Below are 19733 nucleotides of genomic sequence, written 5' to 3'. Positions count from 1 at the left end.
TCCATGGTAGTAATAAATAAGTTTTCTTGAAAAACAATGCTTCAGAATACATTGCATCGAATTTATCGATTTTTTTCAAGAACTAAGTGTTGTCAGCATTATCGATTTGTGCTTAGGTCAAAACACTGTTTCACTTTCAGTTTGCCCGAGTAAGTGCATAGGAGAGTTGATTAAAATCAACTCCCAAAAATCGCTCTTTCGAGACTGCGGAGGGAGCTTAAAACTTTAGCGGATTCAAAATTTGAAATTCGATAGAATGAAAAATGTGTCACATGCAATTGTAATTGTGAAAAAAATATTCACATTATAAACAGCGATACGAATTTCGTTTATTTGTAAATGAATGATTTTTTTTACGGACGTTAGTGCTGATATACACATAAATATCATCTCCATTGGCATAAATGCACAACTAGAATTTAATTTTATTGACAAAATGCTAGGATGTCAAAATGATGGGACACAAGTTCTGATAACTTAGAGTCTCCTATTATTAATAAATACATTATAATTTACCCTTACTGTCACACATTTAAACATTCGTATGAAGAAATACAAATAATTTAATTTTATTGACAAAATGCTAGGATGTCAAAATGATGGGACCCAAGTTCTGATAACATAGAGTCTCCTATCATTAGTACATACATTATAATTTACCCTTACTGTCACACATTTAAACATTCGTATGAAGAAATACAAATAAATTCAAATTGACAATAAATATTTGAAGTTTTCAGAAATCTTAAAGCTTCCACACCAGTGGCGGATTTAAAGGGGGTGCACCTGGCGTTCCCACCCCCTAAAATTGTCAAAATAAAGTTAAATCATATTCTTTCTGGCAAAGAAAATATACAACGTGTGAGTCTTATTTATCACTCAGGTGCTTGAGGACAGGACCGACCCCCCCCCCCCCCCCCCCTCAATCCCATTCTTCATACAACACCGTCAGTTTAACTTAGAGAAATCCCATGAGTTTCCAAAAAGTTGATAAATAACAGGTGCTTGAGGACAGGACCGACCCCCTCCCCCCCTTCCAAGTATCTACACCCCAGATTTTACTCGTTTTTTTTCTTTAAATTATCCTTTTATGACATATTTATAATCTAATGTATACATGTAAAATCATTGCAAAAAATTACCTTAAATAAAAATTTTGAAAAATTTATATATAGAGGGGATATGGGTTTTTTTTTCAAAATATTTATTTTAGGTAGTTTTTTGCAAACTGTATATTTTAGGAAAATTTTTGCACAGGAGTCAGCAGCGTAGCTAAGGTTTGTTTATTTTGGAAGCAAATTAAGGCAGGGTTTGGGGAAGCTGGCGAGTTTTCAGTATTTGAGACACTTAACTTTGAATATCCAGAAAAAGGAGTTTCAGCAAAATAACCCAAGTTTTTAATGTGTAAAATGCTTTTGCAAAACAGCGGGAATATTCCCTAACGTTAAAATTAAATAAGAGTTATATCTAAATATAGATACATTACGTAGACTACTATATTTACATAGCGGGTATGATATAAATGGTCCTTTCTTCAATATATTGTGTAATATGTACAGACATAGCATCAATTATGTAAAAGTAGGTAACAAGTTAACTCGCCCATCTAGACCAAAATAGGAGTTCGACAGGGAAATGTTATAAGCCCAAACATTTTAAAGATATTTTTAAATGATTTTTCAGATCTGTCAACCTTTCTGAAAAGAACATTAATTCACTGCTATATGCTTATGACCTATTTTTTATAGTATTATTATCAGATGACCGAAAAGGATTGCAAAACAAACTAGATATACTTGATAAATACTGCAAAGACTTGTGCTTAGAAATTAATACAAGCAAGACTAAAGTTGTCATTTTCAACAAAAGTGGTCACCTTATTAATGAGAAGTTCACTCTTGAAAATTCACACTTAGATGTGTTAACAAATATAAATATCTAGGTACAATCATGTCCTCCTGTGGCTCATTTAAAGAAGCAAGACCTGATCTATATAATAAAGCTCTCAAAGCCTCTTTCAAAATATTTAAAGACCTAAACTCTACCCAACCCCCTATCAAAACATTTCTACATCTTTTTGATCATATGATAAAACCTATTGCATTTTATGGCTGTGAAATTTAGGGAACCTTTACATTACACATACAAGAAAAAGACAAACATTTATATGATACCTTTAAAACCTGGGAAATGGAAAACTTAAATATCAAATTTTGTAAATATCTCTTAGGAGCTGGGAAAAAAGCACAAATATTGCAATATCTCTGAATTGGGACGCTATCCTTTGTATTTCTCATTAATTCAAAGTATAGTATTATACTGGCATACATTAGAATTATGTGAAGAATCTTACCTGCTACACAATGCGTATAAAGAAACTATTAAACTTAGTCTATCAAATGTTAACTCTTGGTATAAATGCGTTGTCTATTTAAGTAAGAAAATTAACATTTCACTCTCTATATGTAATCAAAGTACTGATGGTACTGAAAAGCGTTAACCCAGCTTCTGTATGTATATAACAGATATTCTGTATATTTCCTCATCACTGCGTGGCAGCCCCTGCAATGATGTATGTAAGCCTTCTACATTAAATTCACAATATCCCGTAAATTAGATTCATAATAGCCCGTGCAGTTATGTGCATAAACCCCCTGAAACTGGCTCCCTAACCAGTTTGAATGATGTATACTTCTGCTCATAGGGGGCGGTTATTTGATGCACCGGAAGTAGAAGTCTAACGTCAATAAAGCGCTGAGGTATGCTTGGCACTTTAAAAAGTACAAAACCACATGTTTTAAACAAACAGTTAAGAAAAATTTAAGTTCAGTTTATTTCACTCAACACCATATAATGGTACAAGAGGTACATAAGGAGAACAAACATATTTACATATATACAATATAGTTGTAAAGGTCAAGAAAGTAAGTGGGGTGAACGAACAGTATGATTAATTTTTGATATAAAGAAACACAATTTTCTTAATGTGATATAATCGACTGAAGACATGATTTCATAGAACTTTTTAGTGTTAGGAGAAGAACAGTAATATGTATCTAAAAACTGACTTCGCAATTTACTTAATGCCTTGCATTCTAATATAACATGAAATTCATCACCAATTTTGTTACAATTACACAACTTACAATAACGATTACTTCTTTCAACAATACCCCACCTTCCTATTTCAACAGGAAGATGATGATTTGTAGTTCTAAACTTAACTAATATTTTTCTTAATTTACTGGGTAACAAGAGTAAGTAGCGTTCACATTCAAAATTTGTTTTATAATTCTATAGATAACACCCTTAGTCGATTCCTCAATATCGTTATGCCATTTTTGTAAAAATTGATCTCTTAACCTTTGGTTAATAGTTGTCTTAATCCAACTGGAGTTATAATGGTAAGATTCATGATCACACCATAAATTTGAAAGCCCGCATTTATCTAAAACATTTTTTAAAGAGCATAGCCATGCATGGATTTAATATTTGTCCCTTATCGAAAAGAATACGTACATACATATATATGATTTTGCTTAACTTGTTTTCACTGCTATTGATTATGTTGGCCCAGAATGAAATCATTCTAGTAAAAATGGTTATATACAGGATAAATCGTCCAGTTTCACCATATACCATGTAACTAGGTGTACAACTTTTCAGATTAAGTATATGTTTCAAATATTTTAAATGGACACGTTCAATAATCTCAATATTTTCATAACCCCAAACTTCGCATGCATACAATAAAACTGGTACAACAATTTTATCAAATAAATCTAATTGACAATCAAGGTAAATTAAAAGTTCTTATCTTCCTTATATCTCCGTACATGGATTTCTGTGCTTGCTCACATAGCCGTTTTTTGCTTTGAAAAATGAACCTGTTCTTGAGAAAATTACACTGAGATAATTAAATTCCTTAACTATTTCAATAGGTAAACCATTATATGAAAAGACATATTTGGGTTGACGACCTTTAGAAAATATAACAATTTTCGTTTTACAAATATTAACAGTAAGTTTCCACGTATCACAGTATCTATAGAATTCATTAAGGGCAAACTGTAAATCGTTTGCAGACTCAGCTAAAATAACAGTATCGTCTGCATAAAACAGGATAAACATTTTTAAATATAAAAAAAAGTTCCTTTTCAATTCCCTCAGTAATTGTAGACAGTCCAGTTACGTTTTTATCTAACAAATAATCTTCTAGATCATTTATATACAAAGAAAACAAGAATGGAGATAAACTTTCCATAGTGGGTATGTTCCGTATGTAGGCAAAATACAGTGATACACTAGCATTTTACGCGAATTTCTATCGAACTCGGCAACCACCAAATACAGTAAGGAAGATGGTCATGTATTTTGTATTTTGGTGTTAACATATATCTGGCGGCCGCCAGATAAAATAGTTTTCCTACGTGGCACCAACGGGCTTCCGTAGAAATGTCTGATTCGGGCTCTTCAAAACCGTCGGAGTTGTAATTATAATCATCGCATGTTTCTATAGTATCAACTTGTAGATAAACGCCAAGTCCAGATAAACAGGTTGAACAAATTTATCCGTACATATTTTCATTAACCTACTGCTTTATTACCGATTCCTACTTTTTTTAATGATTTCTTTTTTTCAGCTATTAACAACCTGTGCATGTATTTCTGAAATCGGCGTACCCGCTTATTTCATAAAAAGGGGGGAAATCAACTCTCTACATATATGCGTACATTGTGTTAAATCCTTTGAATGTTTATAACTCAAGATTATAATGGGGACTTCACATGGACACAGCAAGAAGTCTTGAAAAAAATTAAGCATGCACGCATGCAAAAAATTACATTGACAAGCGTTTAAATAACTTTATTCTGTTATTCTTAAATTTTCTATATACATTACCTTTTCATGCGATTAAAAGAAATTTCAAACTGTTTTGGGATTCGAACCCCTATCGGAAAGTCGTTTGTCAGTACATCAACGTAACCTAGACGTTTCTTTTAGATTGGGAATTTAACAACAAGTTCTTATACACTTCAAAGGTACATGTATTAATGATTCTTTCCCAAAAGTTAGATTTTTTTTTAAATATGCCTCAATGAAACAAAAATCGGAAATGACAGTTTTCAAGAAATTGTCTTACTGTAAAAGTTAAGATTAAATTAATTTTGTTTCAAGGAGGCAGTTTTTTAACAACAATGAGGATTCCTGTTTTATAAAGCGTGAAATCTGCCACATTTGTCTGTGTAACCATTTTCAATTCTGTATAATGTTCTTATAAAAGTTAATATCAACTTTCCAGATAAAATTGTACCCTGCTTTATATACAACTTTGCAAGCAAAAAAATAATTACATCAAATTCTGTAACTTTAATTTTTCCATTTTATCTGCAACTCCTTTGGGGAAATTAGCTTAGGAACTGCAACACCTTCTTTAATTAATCAACCTTCTTTAAGGGGTTTTTTTGTGAAAGTGCATGATGTGGAAGCACTTGCGTATACGCCTAACTACGCGCCTGATGCATCTTCTAAGTTTCCACTGAAACATACAAATGTATTGGGTTTACTATTATATTGCATCGATTGAGATCAGAATAAATAATTCTGTTGTGCCTTAAATTCTTATAATGGATTGAATTTAAACTGTGTTCCAGTTTCAGTATTATATGGTGAATCATTCAGCTTTGAAATATATGCGAATAATTTGAGATATAAATAAGTTTTAATTCGTAAATATTTTTTTTTATATTTTCAAACATTCAATTCTAGGACATGTAGAAAAATATTTATCATCTATTGTGTTAATTAAAATCAGTTTAATTAAGTGATTACTTTTTTTCAGCTGATCAACATCAACAATTATATAATGACGAATTGACGTAACATTTAATTAATAAAACGGACACAAATGTATTCATGTTTTGTTTTTTAATAATGATGGTAATGACATTTTACCGCGTCTACCGAGAAACGCAAAAATTTTGTGATGATTTTTTTTTTTTTAGTAACCACGACTTATTCACCGAAGGACCCCTCCAAAAAATATAGCGTACAATAATCCATGTTATCCGTGTTGGTTATCATATGTAACATTAAACTCAGTATAGGAGGACATTTTATCTATTCAAAATAAACTAATTCTTTTGTAATGATTTAAATTTTTAGCTACATAATTCAGAAGATTTTTTTTACAAACAATTACTGCTCCCCACTATGACGTCGGTCGGTTTTCAGCCAGTCAGAAATCGTCTAAGTCACCTTCTTATCCGGGCACCGAAGACTCAGATTTAGCAGCGTGGGGAGGTCGCCATATTTACTGCAAGTCAGGTGGGTAAGAATTGACAAAACAAAGAAAGTTCGTCGTTATTAGATAAGATTTTGCATTAATATGACGGCTACACCTGATTGTTTTGATTTTCAAGGATAAGGACGACTGACAATGGAGAATCCAGAGGGTATTCCGTTGCGGAGGCCGTTTGATCCTGCCGCTCATGAGCTGGATGCGAGTTTCCGACTCACTAAATTTGCTGACCTGAAGGGATGAGGGTGTAAAGTCCCTCAGGAGGCCTTGGAGAAGCTTCTTGAGGGACTCCAACAGGACAGCAATGCCCAGGAGTCGGAGCAGTCGCATTTCCAGTACATCGCGGCCGCACCACGAATTGGTAAGCTTGCAAAAATATTTTAAAGCTCATTACTTTGTGTTTTTTTCGTCGTCGACAATGTGTCAATTCCGACGATTGTATTCGGTGTTTTAAACAAGTGTCATGTTTATTTGTTAATTTAGTTTTGAATAAAACTAATATATGTATAAATTCAATCAATCAGTTGAAACCTTTTATAAATACTTTTGTAGCATAATGTTTGTTTACTATTCAACCCATTTGATCCCCAAGTTTAGGAAATGGCGGCTTCATGTGGTATTGTGTTGTCACGTGATTTGATTCCGGATAAGTCAGCGGCTCCCTAGAAAAATGATTAATAATAAATACTTATTGAGGGGGAAAACCCTATGATTTAGCTTGAACTATGTTTAAGATAAATACATGTATCAGAATAAATATGTACAAGAGATTTCCTGTAATTTTTCTATTTTTGATTGATGCATTTTATTTTTAACAGGCATTGGAATGGATGCATCAGTTACTCCCCTTAGACATGGTGGCCTATCTTTGGTGCAAACAACAGATTTTTTCTATCCACTTGTGGATGATCCTTACATGATGGTTTGTGGTGGCCGAGAAAAACAACAATTTATATATGATTAAAGTCGCAATTCATGAATTTCAGTTGAATGCTGCATGATTCAAAATTTCGTAGTGAAGTTACGAATTTATCAAGAAATTCATTAAAAGCTAGATTAAAATTAATTAATGTGTACAAGAATGTTATCTGACATAAGATATTAATAGGATTATTTTCATGCAAAAAAAAAATTTGGTATGCTATAGACCCCTTCATGATAACTGCGGTACTGCTCTCTTGCATGTACTTTGACAAAGTTTCAGTAGGGAGATAATTAAATGATGTAAATGAAACAATTGACTTTAGATCATTTTCCAGTTTTCACCAAACTATGTTATTTTGCCACGCTAAAGAGCAGTACCGTAGTTACTGAGAAGGGGTATTTAAAAAAATTTCATCAAATTTTTTTTACATTGGCCTTTCAAAATAATAATAATTTTTACACAAAGTATATACATATTAATATGTGTCCTCTACACAGTGTGCACTGCTGTGCACATCCTCCTTAGCTACTTGCTTTATTTCTACTCACCTGATGATCGGATTCCTATAGGGAAAGATATCGTGTGCCAACGTCCTGAGTGACCTATACGCTATGGGTGTCACTGACACAGACAACATGCTGATGCTGCTCGGCGTCAGCAACAAAATGTCGGAGAAGGAGCGAGACATCGTGGTCCCCATGATGATGCGTGGATTCAAGGTATGGTTAAATTGTGCATAGGGTGTCGACACTATTATTTTTTGTTTTGCATTAGGTAGGGAATTTTGTATTCTGCATAGGGTACTGGGAAGTGGTGGTTAAGTGTTTTATAATGTCAAACAATACACTTGGGTTATAAATATGTGGATGCGTAATTCACCACTCTAAAGTTCTGATTATTTTTACTAAATGCATGGTGGTATTTAATTCAGTTTAAACTTACTAGTAACTAGTGTAAATTTCCACCAAGCGTAAATAACCACTTTTACAGTATCAACACTTGTGTTATGTATTAGGCCTGCAAGTAAACCACACCATTTCAGCCTACAAGGCTAGTGAGGGTGTTTAAAAAATATTCAGAAACAAAGTAATGACATCTTAAGTAAAATGTCTTAATATGAATTTTTTGGTTTCCAAAAAAAACAGAGAATATATTTTTAATTTAGGCTAATAAGTCGATCACCATGTGCAACTTTTGAATAAATATACAGTTTTTTGTAGCTCTACGCTCTGTCAACAAGATTTTCCATTAAGCTATAGCACATTGTGTGTCTTCTTGATTGTGATTTTCTGTATCTTTGCTATAAACTTAATTCAAATTAGAAAAAAATTTAAACATAAGTTTATAAATAAATGTACTATGTAATGTACTAAAGTAAAAAAAAATAACAGGATTTTAAAAAGGGATGAAAGCTTAAAAAAAAGCTGAGCATTGGTACATTGTTTGATGAAATCTCAAAATCATGCTGCCCAAAAAATTCTTTGAATCTTTTGCCGACTGGAAATCATGGTCAAATAGTACTGAAACACATATTATAAATCAATATTCGAATATTCGTGAGTGCTGTTCGATTCGTATTCGAATATTCGTTAAATTCATCTATAAGGAATTTAAGCATGTTTTATAACTTATATTACTATGTGATTGTATGTGTAGATTGCTTAAACATATCAGTTCGAAGTTGACACTATGAGTATCCATTGAATTAGGTGCGCATTTATTTTTTATGCAAATGTTTAAATTGACTTTTTTAAAAATTATTTTTCATCAACTACAATCAAAAGATTTATTATTTCTTGAATAAGGCCATCCATAAAAAAATCTTTGTTTGGAATTGCCGCCTTGGGGTTTTCAGACCCAGGAGGGAGGGAGGTAAATTATTTTTTTTTTCAAATTTGAAATTTATTTTTAAAATTGATGAAGAATAAAATCTCAAAAAAAAACCCAGTGAAAATGTTTATTTCTTTTCTTTGTTCATGTCAAACAAGAGAAACATATACAAAAGGGTGCTAAAAAAATAACACATTCAGTGAACAAAAACTGATAGTCAAACTTTAAGATTTAATTTTAACAGTCCATTTCATAGGGTTTCTTTTGGAATTTCTAGCCCTTTTTTAGGCAATTCACACAAACTGGAAGATCCACGCGGAATTTCTTTAGAAGATTTTGGTCCTTTTTGAAAATCAGCTGAAGCACAATAGCAGTAAAGATCTTTTCTTGTGCCCTTGGCTGCCTCTGCATAGTATGCAAACTCAATGGCTGTGTGCATTGTGCAGTTTAACTGATCATGAAAACAAACAAACATTTTTCCACGAAGAACATCACCTAGAACAAAGAAACAATACTTCAATGAATCACATGCAGCAAATATTAATTTTACTGCATCAATTTCCTGAAAATTGCAATAAAAATATCAATTTTTAAGTTTTAACATTCTTGATTTATCTATAAATGCTTTACCTTCAGGTATTACAAGAGCTCCTAGTGCCCCTAAGTGTCAGAATTTTCTTTGAATAGATACATCTTATCTTTTCGCATAAACAGCAGGTAACTGTTGACCTTATATTTTGGGCAATCAGAAAGCTGTTTTTTACTCCCTGAAATCAGATGTGATATTTTTAAATTAAAAAAAAGTAAGAGTTCAAGTAAGAGAAAATGCTAGCAGACATTTGCATATCAAATACCAAAGATTCAATATCATCATTCATTCTATTAACATACTCGCAATTCATCTGCACCAGTAATCGCTGTATGTAACGTATTTTAAAGACTTATCAAGTTGACGGACCATATCAGGATTAATTATATCTTACCTATGTAGTTTTTATGTCAACTAGACTGATATTTCCCCCGCATGGTGGTTTTCAATCTCGACATGTCGGACTTGTCCATCTCCAATGCAACCTCTCAGTCTGTCAGTATTTGCTTCCAAGTGGATTCGCTACTGAAACTGTATATTCTGTTGCGTATCTTTAGTTCATCATTCAACAGTATAGAGAGGCAGAAAAGAATGATCGATGGTTCTGCAGGATTCGCACGTTTTCCATCTTCTAGTTTGACATTTTGGCGCGTTTTTTGAGAACCTTCGAATCTCAATATTATAAATACTTCAAAGAAAACATTTTATTGATCCAGTGTGTGAATTTTAAGAGAAGATCGAACCCGATTTAAAAAAAAACCATTTGACGAACGAACTATTTATTAACCTGAAATCATGGTGAAACGAAACAAAACAATATAAAAAAAGTTCCTCATATTTTGCCTATATAATTTTTCCAGCGGGGGGTATTTAGATGAGGCGGGCGGCAATTCCAAACAAACACTCATTTTATTATGGCCCAAAATACTGCTGTCCTGATTAGTAACTTCGTAAGTCAGTCCAAATGTTTTCGCCATGTTTGATTATAGTATTAAAAAAACCAATAACGACCTTAATTCCGAAAAATGTCCCGTCTATCCAAAATTAAAGAACAAAGTATATCGTACATCTTTTTAAAAAAAAAAAACTTACGCTGTACCTTTCGATATTAACACTCGCACTCGTTCAAACATTTTAGCAAATTTTTTCTTCATCATCTAATATGAATAAAAAAATCCAGAATGTTTGGGTCCATACAATGTAAACCCTGCTTTTACTTTCAATGTAAACAAGTATGACAGTCAGAGATCAGTGTTAACTTTGCAAATTGCTTTATCTTTTGATTCGATTAAAGTGAAATGATCTCTCACCCAGCTTCTCTTTTCCATCGTTACGAAATAACACAATGCTGCATATTTTATAATGCTTAATATGGGTGTTAAACATGTGACCGAATATTTCGATGCTAGATATGCATTCGAATATTAGAAATTTACTATTCATTCGTGAATATTCGAACATTCGCATCAGCACTATGGTCAAAAGTAATTATCATTTACAGAAAAGCATATCCCTGTACATACATCATTTTAAATTTCTTTTTGAAATGACAAGAAACGGTTTTTATATATAGGCTTTGCCATTTGAATTATCAATAAAATATGCTTCAATTACATAACAGGACCAGGCTGAGGAGGGTGGTACTGCAGTGACTGGGGGTCAGACCGTCATCAACCCTTGGATGACCATAGGGGGCGTGGCTACCACTGTCTGTCAATCAAACGAGTTCATCATGTGAGTACTGAGTCTTTGGTTCAGTTTGCTTTATTTGATTTAACATTATTAAAAGTATAAACGCAACATTATTTAAATGTTTGAAATTGAAGTAAACTTTTTGACTACCAGAATCATGTAAACATAGTTGATAAAGTCTAATATGCAGATTCAGTGTCAGAATGATGCATGTAATTTGGAGGCAAATATTTCATGCAGTAAAAGTGGTTATTAAGTGAATGTAGATATTTACTTGTAACCTCAATATTTTAGAGTTAGGTATGGAAACTTTGATGACACCAAGATCATATATTTAGCCATTCAATGTTCTGGATGAAAAATTGCAGTGCATGCACAAGTTGTGTGTCATTTATATTCAGAAAAAAATTTGAGTGACTGTGTAAGACAATAGCATAATGACTTGATTCATTATTTACCTGAATAGCAAAACATGAATACTCTAAGTTGTGTGCATACATGTTGACAGGCCAGACAATGCAGTGGTGGGTGATGTGCTGGTCCTGACCAAGCCCCTGGGGACACAGGTTGCAGTGAACGCTTACCAGTGGCTGGACCAGCCCGAGCGGTGGAACCGCGTCAAACTGGTTGTGACAGAGGATGATGTGAGGAAGGCGTACCAGAGGGCCATGTTTAGTATGGCCAGACTTAACAGAACAGGTCAGTGTAGAACCAGACAGGTAGTCACTGTGACCTCTATTTACAAAGTGATTAGTGTATTCACACCTTTTAAGACTGAGGCATGCAAGAAATCATACATTTTGGTATCTATTTATGTGGTTCTTGGAGATAAATTATCATTTTATTTTATTAACGGGGATTTCCAACGGAAAAATCCGGTTATTAAAATGGGAAAAATGGCGGGCAAGCGGGCGGCTGCCAAAAGGGTACCCTCATTGTACGGATAACTCCTCCTACAGTTTTCAAGATAGGAAGTTATTCTTTTGCAGATCAGTTGTACATATATTAGAAGTGTGCATATTGCTAGGATTTTAGTTTCTGATAATTTATGAAAAAATATGTGCTTTTGAACTTAGTCATTTTTTGGTAAAATATTGCATAAAGGATACCCTCATTGCACGGATTACTCCTCCTACAGTTTTCAAGATAGGAAGTTGTTCTTTTGCAGATTAATTGTACTTATATCAGAGGTGTGCATATTGCTAGGATTTTGATTTCTGATAATTTATGAAAAATATACCAGCTTTTGAACTCAGTCATTTTTTTGCAAAATATTGCATATAGGGTACTCCATTTCACTGGATATGGTAGGTAGTGTTTATCAATTCAGGGTTGACATGGATTATGGATATAGTTCACATAAAAGAAAACCCGGTTTGCTGTCACATTGATAGCTTTTCACTTTTGATAATTCACAGGTTTTTTGTTCGTTTTTTTTCCTAAAAATTTAGTTTCACGTAATATTATGTAATATTTGTTAAATTTCTGTATGTCTGTTACATGTAAGATAACAGCAAAGCAAGGCATGACAAATTTTCTCTTTTATTTGCAGCTGCCCGATTGATGCATAAGTATAATGCCCATGGTGCTACTGATGTCACAGGTTTTGGGTTACTGGGCCATGCTAAGAACTTGGCCAAAATTCAGAAAAATGAGGTCAGCTTTGTCATCCATAACCTGCCCATCATAGCCAAGATGGCTTCCATCAGCAAGGCTTGTGGCAATATGTTTGGATTACTTCAAGGTCACTCTGCAGAAACATCAGGTATATTCAGTAGAACATTTTGTGAAGTTGATCTATTTTAATGTAGTGTTGTGTAATGGAATTTTATCATTAAGTAAAAAATATATTAAAATAACATTCAATATTTTGAAACTAAATAGTATCATGCATTCAATCTCAAGCTTCATGATTTCAGACAGAGCTTGGAAAACTCTTCATTTGTAGTACGTTATCAGATGTATTAAAATCTTATCCAATATGGAGTAATTTCCTATTTATCCTGATAATATAAGTTCAGTCCGAGAGGCTTGGATGTCTCTTTCATGGTGATCAATGAATTTTAATGAAGTTAAGCTCAATCTTTATTGTTAGTTAATTTATACATTACCCTGCATTTAAGTACATAAGGTTTGTTATAAGGGGGTGGTCATGGATTCCCATGTAATACGCTCAAGGTGTTTTCCAAGATCTGTTGAAAAGGCCAAGAAATTTGCGATTAGCAGGGAATATCAAATTATGTTTTTGTAAGGGAATATCAAATTATGTTTTTGTTTCATAGTCTAGTTTTATTTGGTTTTTATGCCAATTAGAAAATTGAGTTATTTCCCTTTCAATAGCTGTTAGACTAATATTGGAAGCATTACCTACAAATTTCAAAACAGTTTCTTTCATCACAACATTAGTTTTATTTGGTTTTTATGCCAATTAGAAAATTGAGTTATTTCCCTTTCAATAGCTGTTAGACTAATATTGGAAGCATTACCTACAAATTTCAAAACAGTTTCTTTCATCAAAACATTTCCATATGATATTGTTATTTATATTACAAGTTTGCCTACATTTTCTTGTATATCTCCAATTTTGAATGGATGTTTTATGTTATGATGTGATGATTTAGTTTTTACACAAAGAAATAATTCATGTAATCAAGTAATTAAATAAAGCATAAATCACTTTCATTTAAGAAAAACTGTGACTCTTTGTGATTAAATAATTGTCTTTCATCTTGCTAATTTTTCTGACAACTTTTGGATCAAGTTCATCACAAGTGAGTGATATAAAGAATAGAGCGTGTCACTCTGATTAGGCTATTTTTCTCGATCAATATTTAGAAAAAAGAATGGAAAACAATAGGGATGGGACGATCCACCGATGCACCGGTGCATCACGGTATTTATTTTGACGATATTTGAATCGATACATTTACCATTAATACAACGATACCTAAGCGAACTTTTATTTATTTTCCAAAAATATCCGAGCTTCATATATTGGCTATTTTTAGTCTGCGCGCCTAATATGAAAGTACAAAGATGGAGGAAAACCTCGTAAAGTTGTCAAAACTGTTTAAAAGCTAAATCTGGAGTGTGGACAACTTTTGGATTACTTGTTTATGAAATAGTAGTGTATATGAGACTTAAGTAATTTGTAAATTTTGCAACGCTCATTTTAAATATATCAAAATAACTTTGGACATGCGGTAACAGGGTTCGACATTAACTTTAGTCCGTTAGTCACAGACTAATTGATTTTGAGTCAGACTAACAAAATTTCTGTCTAATCAGTCCGGTTGGACTAATAAAAAAAATCTGCTTAAAAAATTGTGTAAATTATCGATGTTGCAAAGCCACTGCAATTGTCGACAACTTCCTGGAAAACGCTGACTTTATTTTTACAGTAAATTGATATATGATACATTTTTGTGATTATAGAGTTACCGAGTGAAAACAACAGAGGTATGCAGGATGTTATGGGTGATTTGATAATTTTTTTGCCCTAAGGGGATGTCTGAGAAAATAGGTAACGAGCACACATGTTCACAACAACCCTGGATTCGATAGAGACGCTTAGGTGTTTAAAAAAAAATAAACTGAAAGGTGAAAGGAAATTTCTTGTTTAATTTAAATGAATTGTGTTTAAATCATTTTTCTTAAATTGCTTATTATTTATATCAGATTTTAAAGAACTTAAATAACAAATAGAACATGGTAGCTCAACGCCCTGATCTATTGCACAGATCTATTTTTAACATCTGTAATTGCGGCTTCTACCATGTACACGTTGATAATGAATACGCAGCTTCTTGCTATGTACTGAATAGTACAATACAACTAAGCCAGTGATTAACCTGTAAGAAAAAAACATCAAAAAATTCCTTGTGATGTATGATACCCACCCCTTCTTACAAATTCTAATAAAAAACAGTGTTTTATATTAGACAAAATACGGTAATGCATTTCATTTATTATGACGGGCAAATAAAATTGCCTGCAAACTAGTTAAAGTTAACAGACACTAGTCCGGCAGGACTAATGCATAAAAAAGTTAGTATCAACCCCTGCGGTAATACATCGACAGATTGAATAAATTTTTAACCCTTATTCATGTTTTCATTTAGTTGCAATGTATCGTATCGCATCTCATGTATCGTGATATGTACCGAATCGGCTAAGTACAGAATCGTCCCAGCCCTAGAAAACAATTGGGGCAATAGGCAAGTGCTACTTACACAGACCGGTATATTTGTATTTGCTGTAAATATTGATAGACAACAATGCGTAATTTGGAATTAATTGACGATTTTTTATTATTAGCCCAAATTTGAAATCTTGGACCATTTTGCCATCATTTTATGAGTCCTGTAGAATTTTCATGAGAAGATTATTGAAAGGGCATGATTTGCAGTTGTGCATTTTCTATCTCTTTGCCAAGGCTGGGGAATGAAAGGCACTCAATTCTTTGTATAATAAGTCTTAGACCACCATGAATTGTGAAACATATGTAAATACCGTGATCTGTTTAATTCTCTCAAAGGACTTTATGTCAATATTGTTTTTGTGAAGTTTGAACTGGATTGATTTACTCCCTTAGGTGGTTTACTAATGGCATTACCGAGGGAACAAGCCGCAGCTTTCTGCAAGGACATCGAGAAACAGGAAGGCTACCAGTCCTGGATCATTGGAATAGTGGAGAAAGGAAACAGAACCGCCCGCATTATAGACAAACCGCGAGTGATCGAAGTCCCCGCTAAAGACCGAGATGGGGAACTGTGGTAGCAGCTGACTTAAACTCTTCTTCCATTTCTTTTTTCCTGTAAAAGACACTGTTTATCTTTTGAAGATAATTTGGTTAAAAACTACAAAAGAAATTCATTAGTGCTAGGGAAACTTTTTTTGATATGAATCAAATCTGTTGTTAACATATTTTTCTTTATTGAAGGTGGTTTATTTTGTTTAAATTTTTAAAGTAAGGAAAAGAAATGGTCTGTATGGAAGTTAAATTCTCACTAGAATGGATTTAGTTGACATTATTGTTGATTGATACTTGTTTTTTTATGTGGCCAAGAGAGATCAGTTTCATTATCAAATCATGTTTTTAATTGACATAAAGATGTTATTACCTAAAGAAATGAAAAAAAAAAACTATGATTTTTATGGAAGCTCTACCTAGCTGGAAGGTTAGTGCTTTATCAGAATCACTAAAACACTTGAAAAAATTCTGATCTAATTCATGAAGCTGTTTGAAGAAAAAACATTGAAGTTTAATCAGCAGTGGAAATTTCCCTATTAGACGACAGTATTTTTACAATTGTTTAGTGTGAAAATCATAACCAAAAAAAAATCATTTGCATTCATCACTCATTCATAATAAAATTTGTTATTGTAATATTGTGTGTGTTTTCTGTGCATTGAAGGTAAAGGAAGAGAATATTTGAGGGGAAAATAGTTAAATAAGATAAAAGTTTGACATATCCATTTCAAATGGCATACTTGTAAATAAACATTACAAGTGCACATCTAACACATATTTCTAGTTTGTTGATATGAAGTAATATATCTTATCTCTGACAACCCTATATTGCTTTCGATTTCTATTATGCTCATTGCTATCAGGGGGTCAAAATTAACAGGAAATTTTAATTCCCTTCTCCCTAATGCTACGTGCCTGCCATTTTAGATTTCTTTAAAATGTTTTAAAAACACTAGTATGACATCATCCTTTGTTACTTTAATACCTTCCAATGCTTGAAATGACAAATACAATCCAAAAAGTTACCATTAACCGTCCAAAAAGTTACAAAAGGAAAAATGTTAAAAAATCTTCTTCTTGAAAACTACAATGCTTCAATTTGTCAGATTACTACAAAGCATTCTCAAATAGTGTAGATTCTAAATTATAGAAGTTGTGAACCTTGATCTAATACTGGGGCCCCAGAAAGGGTTCAGATTTTAACATAGAAATATAGAGGGAAAGTGTTTTTAAAATCTTCTCGAGAACCACAATGCTACAGTTTGTGGGGGTTACTATGCAAGGATCCTCAAATAGTGTAGATTCTTAAAGCCAACCATAAATCCCGGGCCAAAAGTGGGGCCCCAAATTGGGGTTCAAAGTTTTAAAAAGAAATAGTATATGCTACGAAAGAGAATATTACAAGGTACTTTGTTCAGGTGAGCGATGTGGCCCAAGGGCCTCTTGTTTACAACTTATTGGTAACATTGAAGTTGAAATAAACATCAAAAACACAGACACAAAAGTTATTCATAAATGACGAAATCGCACAATTCAAATTTTAAATCGAAAGAGACACTACCTGATTTTATTTTAATTTCACTTGCACCAGGTAAACACATTCACAGTTGAATTACAGGTAGATTTTGCTTTCTTTAGATCTCCCTCACAAGGTAATTTAATGTTTTCTTCGTTTTCAGTGTATATACTAGTAAACTTGCTTACTTTCTGCTGTAATGCGTCGTTAGTTCTTTTATACGACCGAACGGAAAAATTCAGAAAGAAATGTCCACTTTAATTTGAGGTCAAAATTTTGTTGTTTTCTCATATTTTCTCTTTCTATATCCAAAATAACACGAAGAATGCCAACTGTATTAATTACAAGTATGTGTGTTCAGCAACTTTAAACAAGTTGTTTTGTGTTTTACAAAGATCTCTCCATCTGATGAGCACATCCTAACGATAGGAAAAGTCTCCAGGACGTGGTCGATCATGCATGGGGACGAACTTACCTGGAATTGTCCACTAACACCCCTGCGAATGTTATTGTCATTTAAATTTAGACCTTTTTATTTTACCCTTTCAGTTTCGCAGTAAAAATCGTGCCTCGTGTTTATTGTCTATTTCATAGAATCATAGGTACTTATAGTCAAATATAAAATCTAGACGTTTATTGATAATCCGAAACTTCAACGGCACTTCAACAGTTCTTTTTTCTGACAGAATGGATGGTAGTTTTTGTGCGTATGTGAGATGTTTACTCCTTTTTTTCGGGGTTTTTTTTTTGCGCAACGGTTCAAGACACAGTTTTTCAAACTAAATGTGGTCTTAACAACTTTTCATGAATGACCCACTGCAAATAATATACAGAAGGTACAATATTACACACAGGGCCCAAATGAACTGGTTTTTGTGTAAAACCAGTTTTTTGGAGATGTTATCCATTCATCTTAGTGTGTCCATGTGTCCAGTGTTTATTGAATACCCTAAAAAATATATTTAAAAGTATTTCTTCGAGAAACTATCGATTTTAAACAAAATTTTAAAGATATATATAACATCGGCAAACATATTTACTTTTGTATGAAATAAATAACCAATATCTGTAATTAACTTTTGTTGTTGTTCTTTTGATTGCATGTTTCCCTTTACTTTTCATATTTCCTATTTATGTATGTACAAGGATCGCCTGTAAAACACCCACTTCTGTACTTCACTGTGCTTTTTAGTTGTAATTTGTATGCTCTGATAAGCTGCAAGCTTAAAGAAATAAAGAATGAAATGAAAGATAAATCTACCATAAAGCCATTCGAACTTAATTGGATTTGACCACGCCCGACCAAAATTACCACCTCATACCGGTAATACTCGGAGAATGATTGCCTTATTCCTTAAAAAAAACAACACAGTGCCTCGTATAGACGGGTATCATAGCACCTCTTTGTCTCTACATGGGGACGACGGTTTTAGGAAAAGATTACTGCACTGTAAATAACACCCTTAACAGCTGCTTAAGAACATGCGATATCAACATATTAACTGCAACTCTACGTAATTGCGTTAAATAAAAGTATGTTGTTACCAAGTACAAATTTGTATTCATAGGCATCACTATTTCTTGAATCTCCATACGATAATGAGGACGCCCACTTTCATACTGACTTCATACATAGTCTGCGCATGTTTGCCTTTTGTTCTCCGTTTAACAGTAGTTGTATATTTGCTTTATCAAAGTTTTGTCAAAGGGAGATTAATAGACGAACATGTGCTCACGGTTTAAATGAAAAAAAAAATGCTTCTTCTTACTTTTTTTTCTCTGTTGTATGTTGATGCATGTTGAATATTATAATTTACCACGTGATTTCTCACCTCAGGTAACTAAGTGAATGCAAAATTCTATCAAGTGACGTGTAAGGTAGCACGTTTTGTGCTAACTAGGAAAATGTTTTCGAACACGTCCTCTGTATGCTTACATGGGCGCGTGGTTTAATTGTTGAAACCACAATAGTATACGTGTACCATTATATAGAATAGATAGGGTTATATGGTGAAAGAGTGATCACATAAATTTTTATACATGGCATTGTTATTTATGCTAGTCTTATTTTAGTATTATTCTGATAATGGAAGCTCCACCTCTCATGCATATATGTTTGATCAAGG

General features: G+C 33.0%; 1 protein-coding gene and 1 long non-coding RNA gene across 3 annotated transcripts; one reads left to right on the top strand and one right to left on the bottom strand.

The window, feature by feature from the left end:
* Nucleotides 1-6210: 6210 nt before the first annotated feature.
* LOC105333883 (inactive selenide, water dikinase-like protein) lies at nucleotides 6211-16727 on the top strand. Of its 2 annotated transcripts, none has more exons than XM_066081374.1 (8): nucleotides 6211-6328; nucleotides 6424-6663; nucleotides 7121-7224; nucleotides 7797-7946; nucleotides 11268-11380; nucleotides 11847-12037; nucleotides 12891-13103; nucleotides 15933-16727. In XM_066081374.1, exons 3-8 carry the CDS (start codon nucleotides 7129-7131, stop codon nucleotides 16115-16117), a joined length of 948 nt encoding a protein of 315 aa, XP_065937446.1. In that variant the 5' UTR covers nucleotides 6211-6328; nucleotides 6424-6663; nucleotides 7121-7128; the 3' UTR covers nucleotides 16118-16727. The 2 variants fall into 2 exon arrangements, with proteins under 2 accessions (XP_065937446.1, XP_065937447.1); XM_066081375.1 differs by having other exon boundaries at nucleotides 6308-6332.
* Nucleotides 9418-10560, bottom strand: LOC136274478 (uncharacterized). Its single transcript, XR_010712837.1, has 3 exons — nucleotides 10041-10560; nucleotides 9688-9824; nucleotides 9418-9552 (listed from the first exon to the last, which is right to left on the bottom strand). It is a non-coding gene; the product is annotated as an uncharacterized lncRNA (long non-coding RNA).
* Nucleotides 16728-19733: the final 3006 nt, after the last annotated feature.

Source organism: Magallana gigas, chromosome 4, assembly GCF_963853765.1.
Source record: "Magallana gigas chromosome 4, xbMagGiga1.1, whole genome shotgun sequence".
In the NCBI taxonomy this organism is placed as follows: Eukaryota; Metazoa; Mollusca; class Bivalvia; order Ostreida; family Ostreidae; genus Magallana; species Magallana gigas.
Note: the sequence above shows the minus strand (reverse complement) of the source record. Positions and strands in the feature narration are given on the sequence as shown.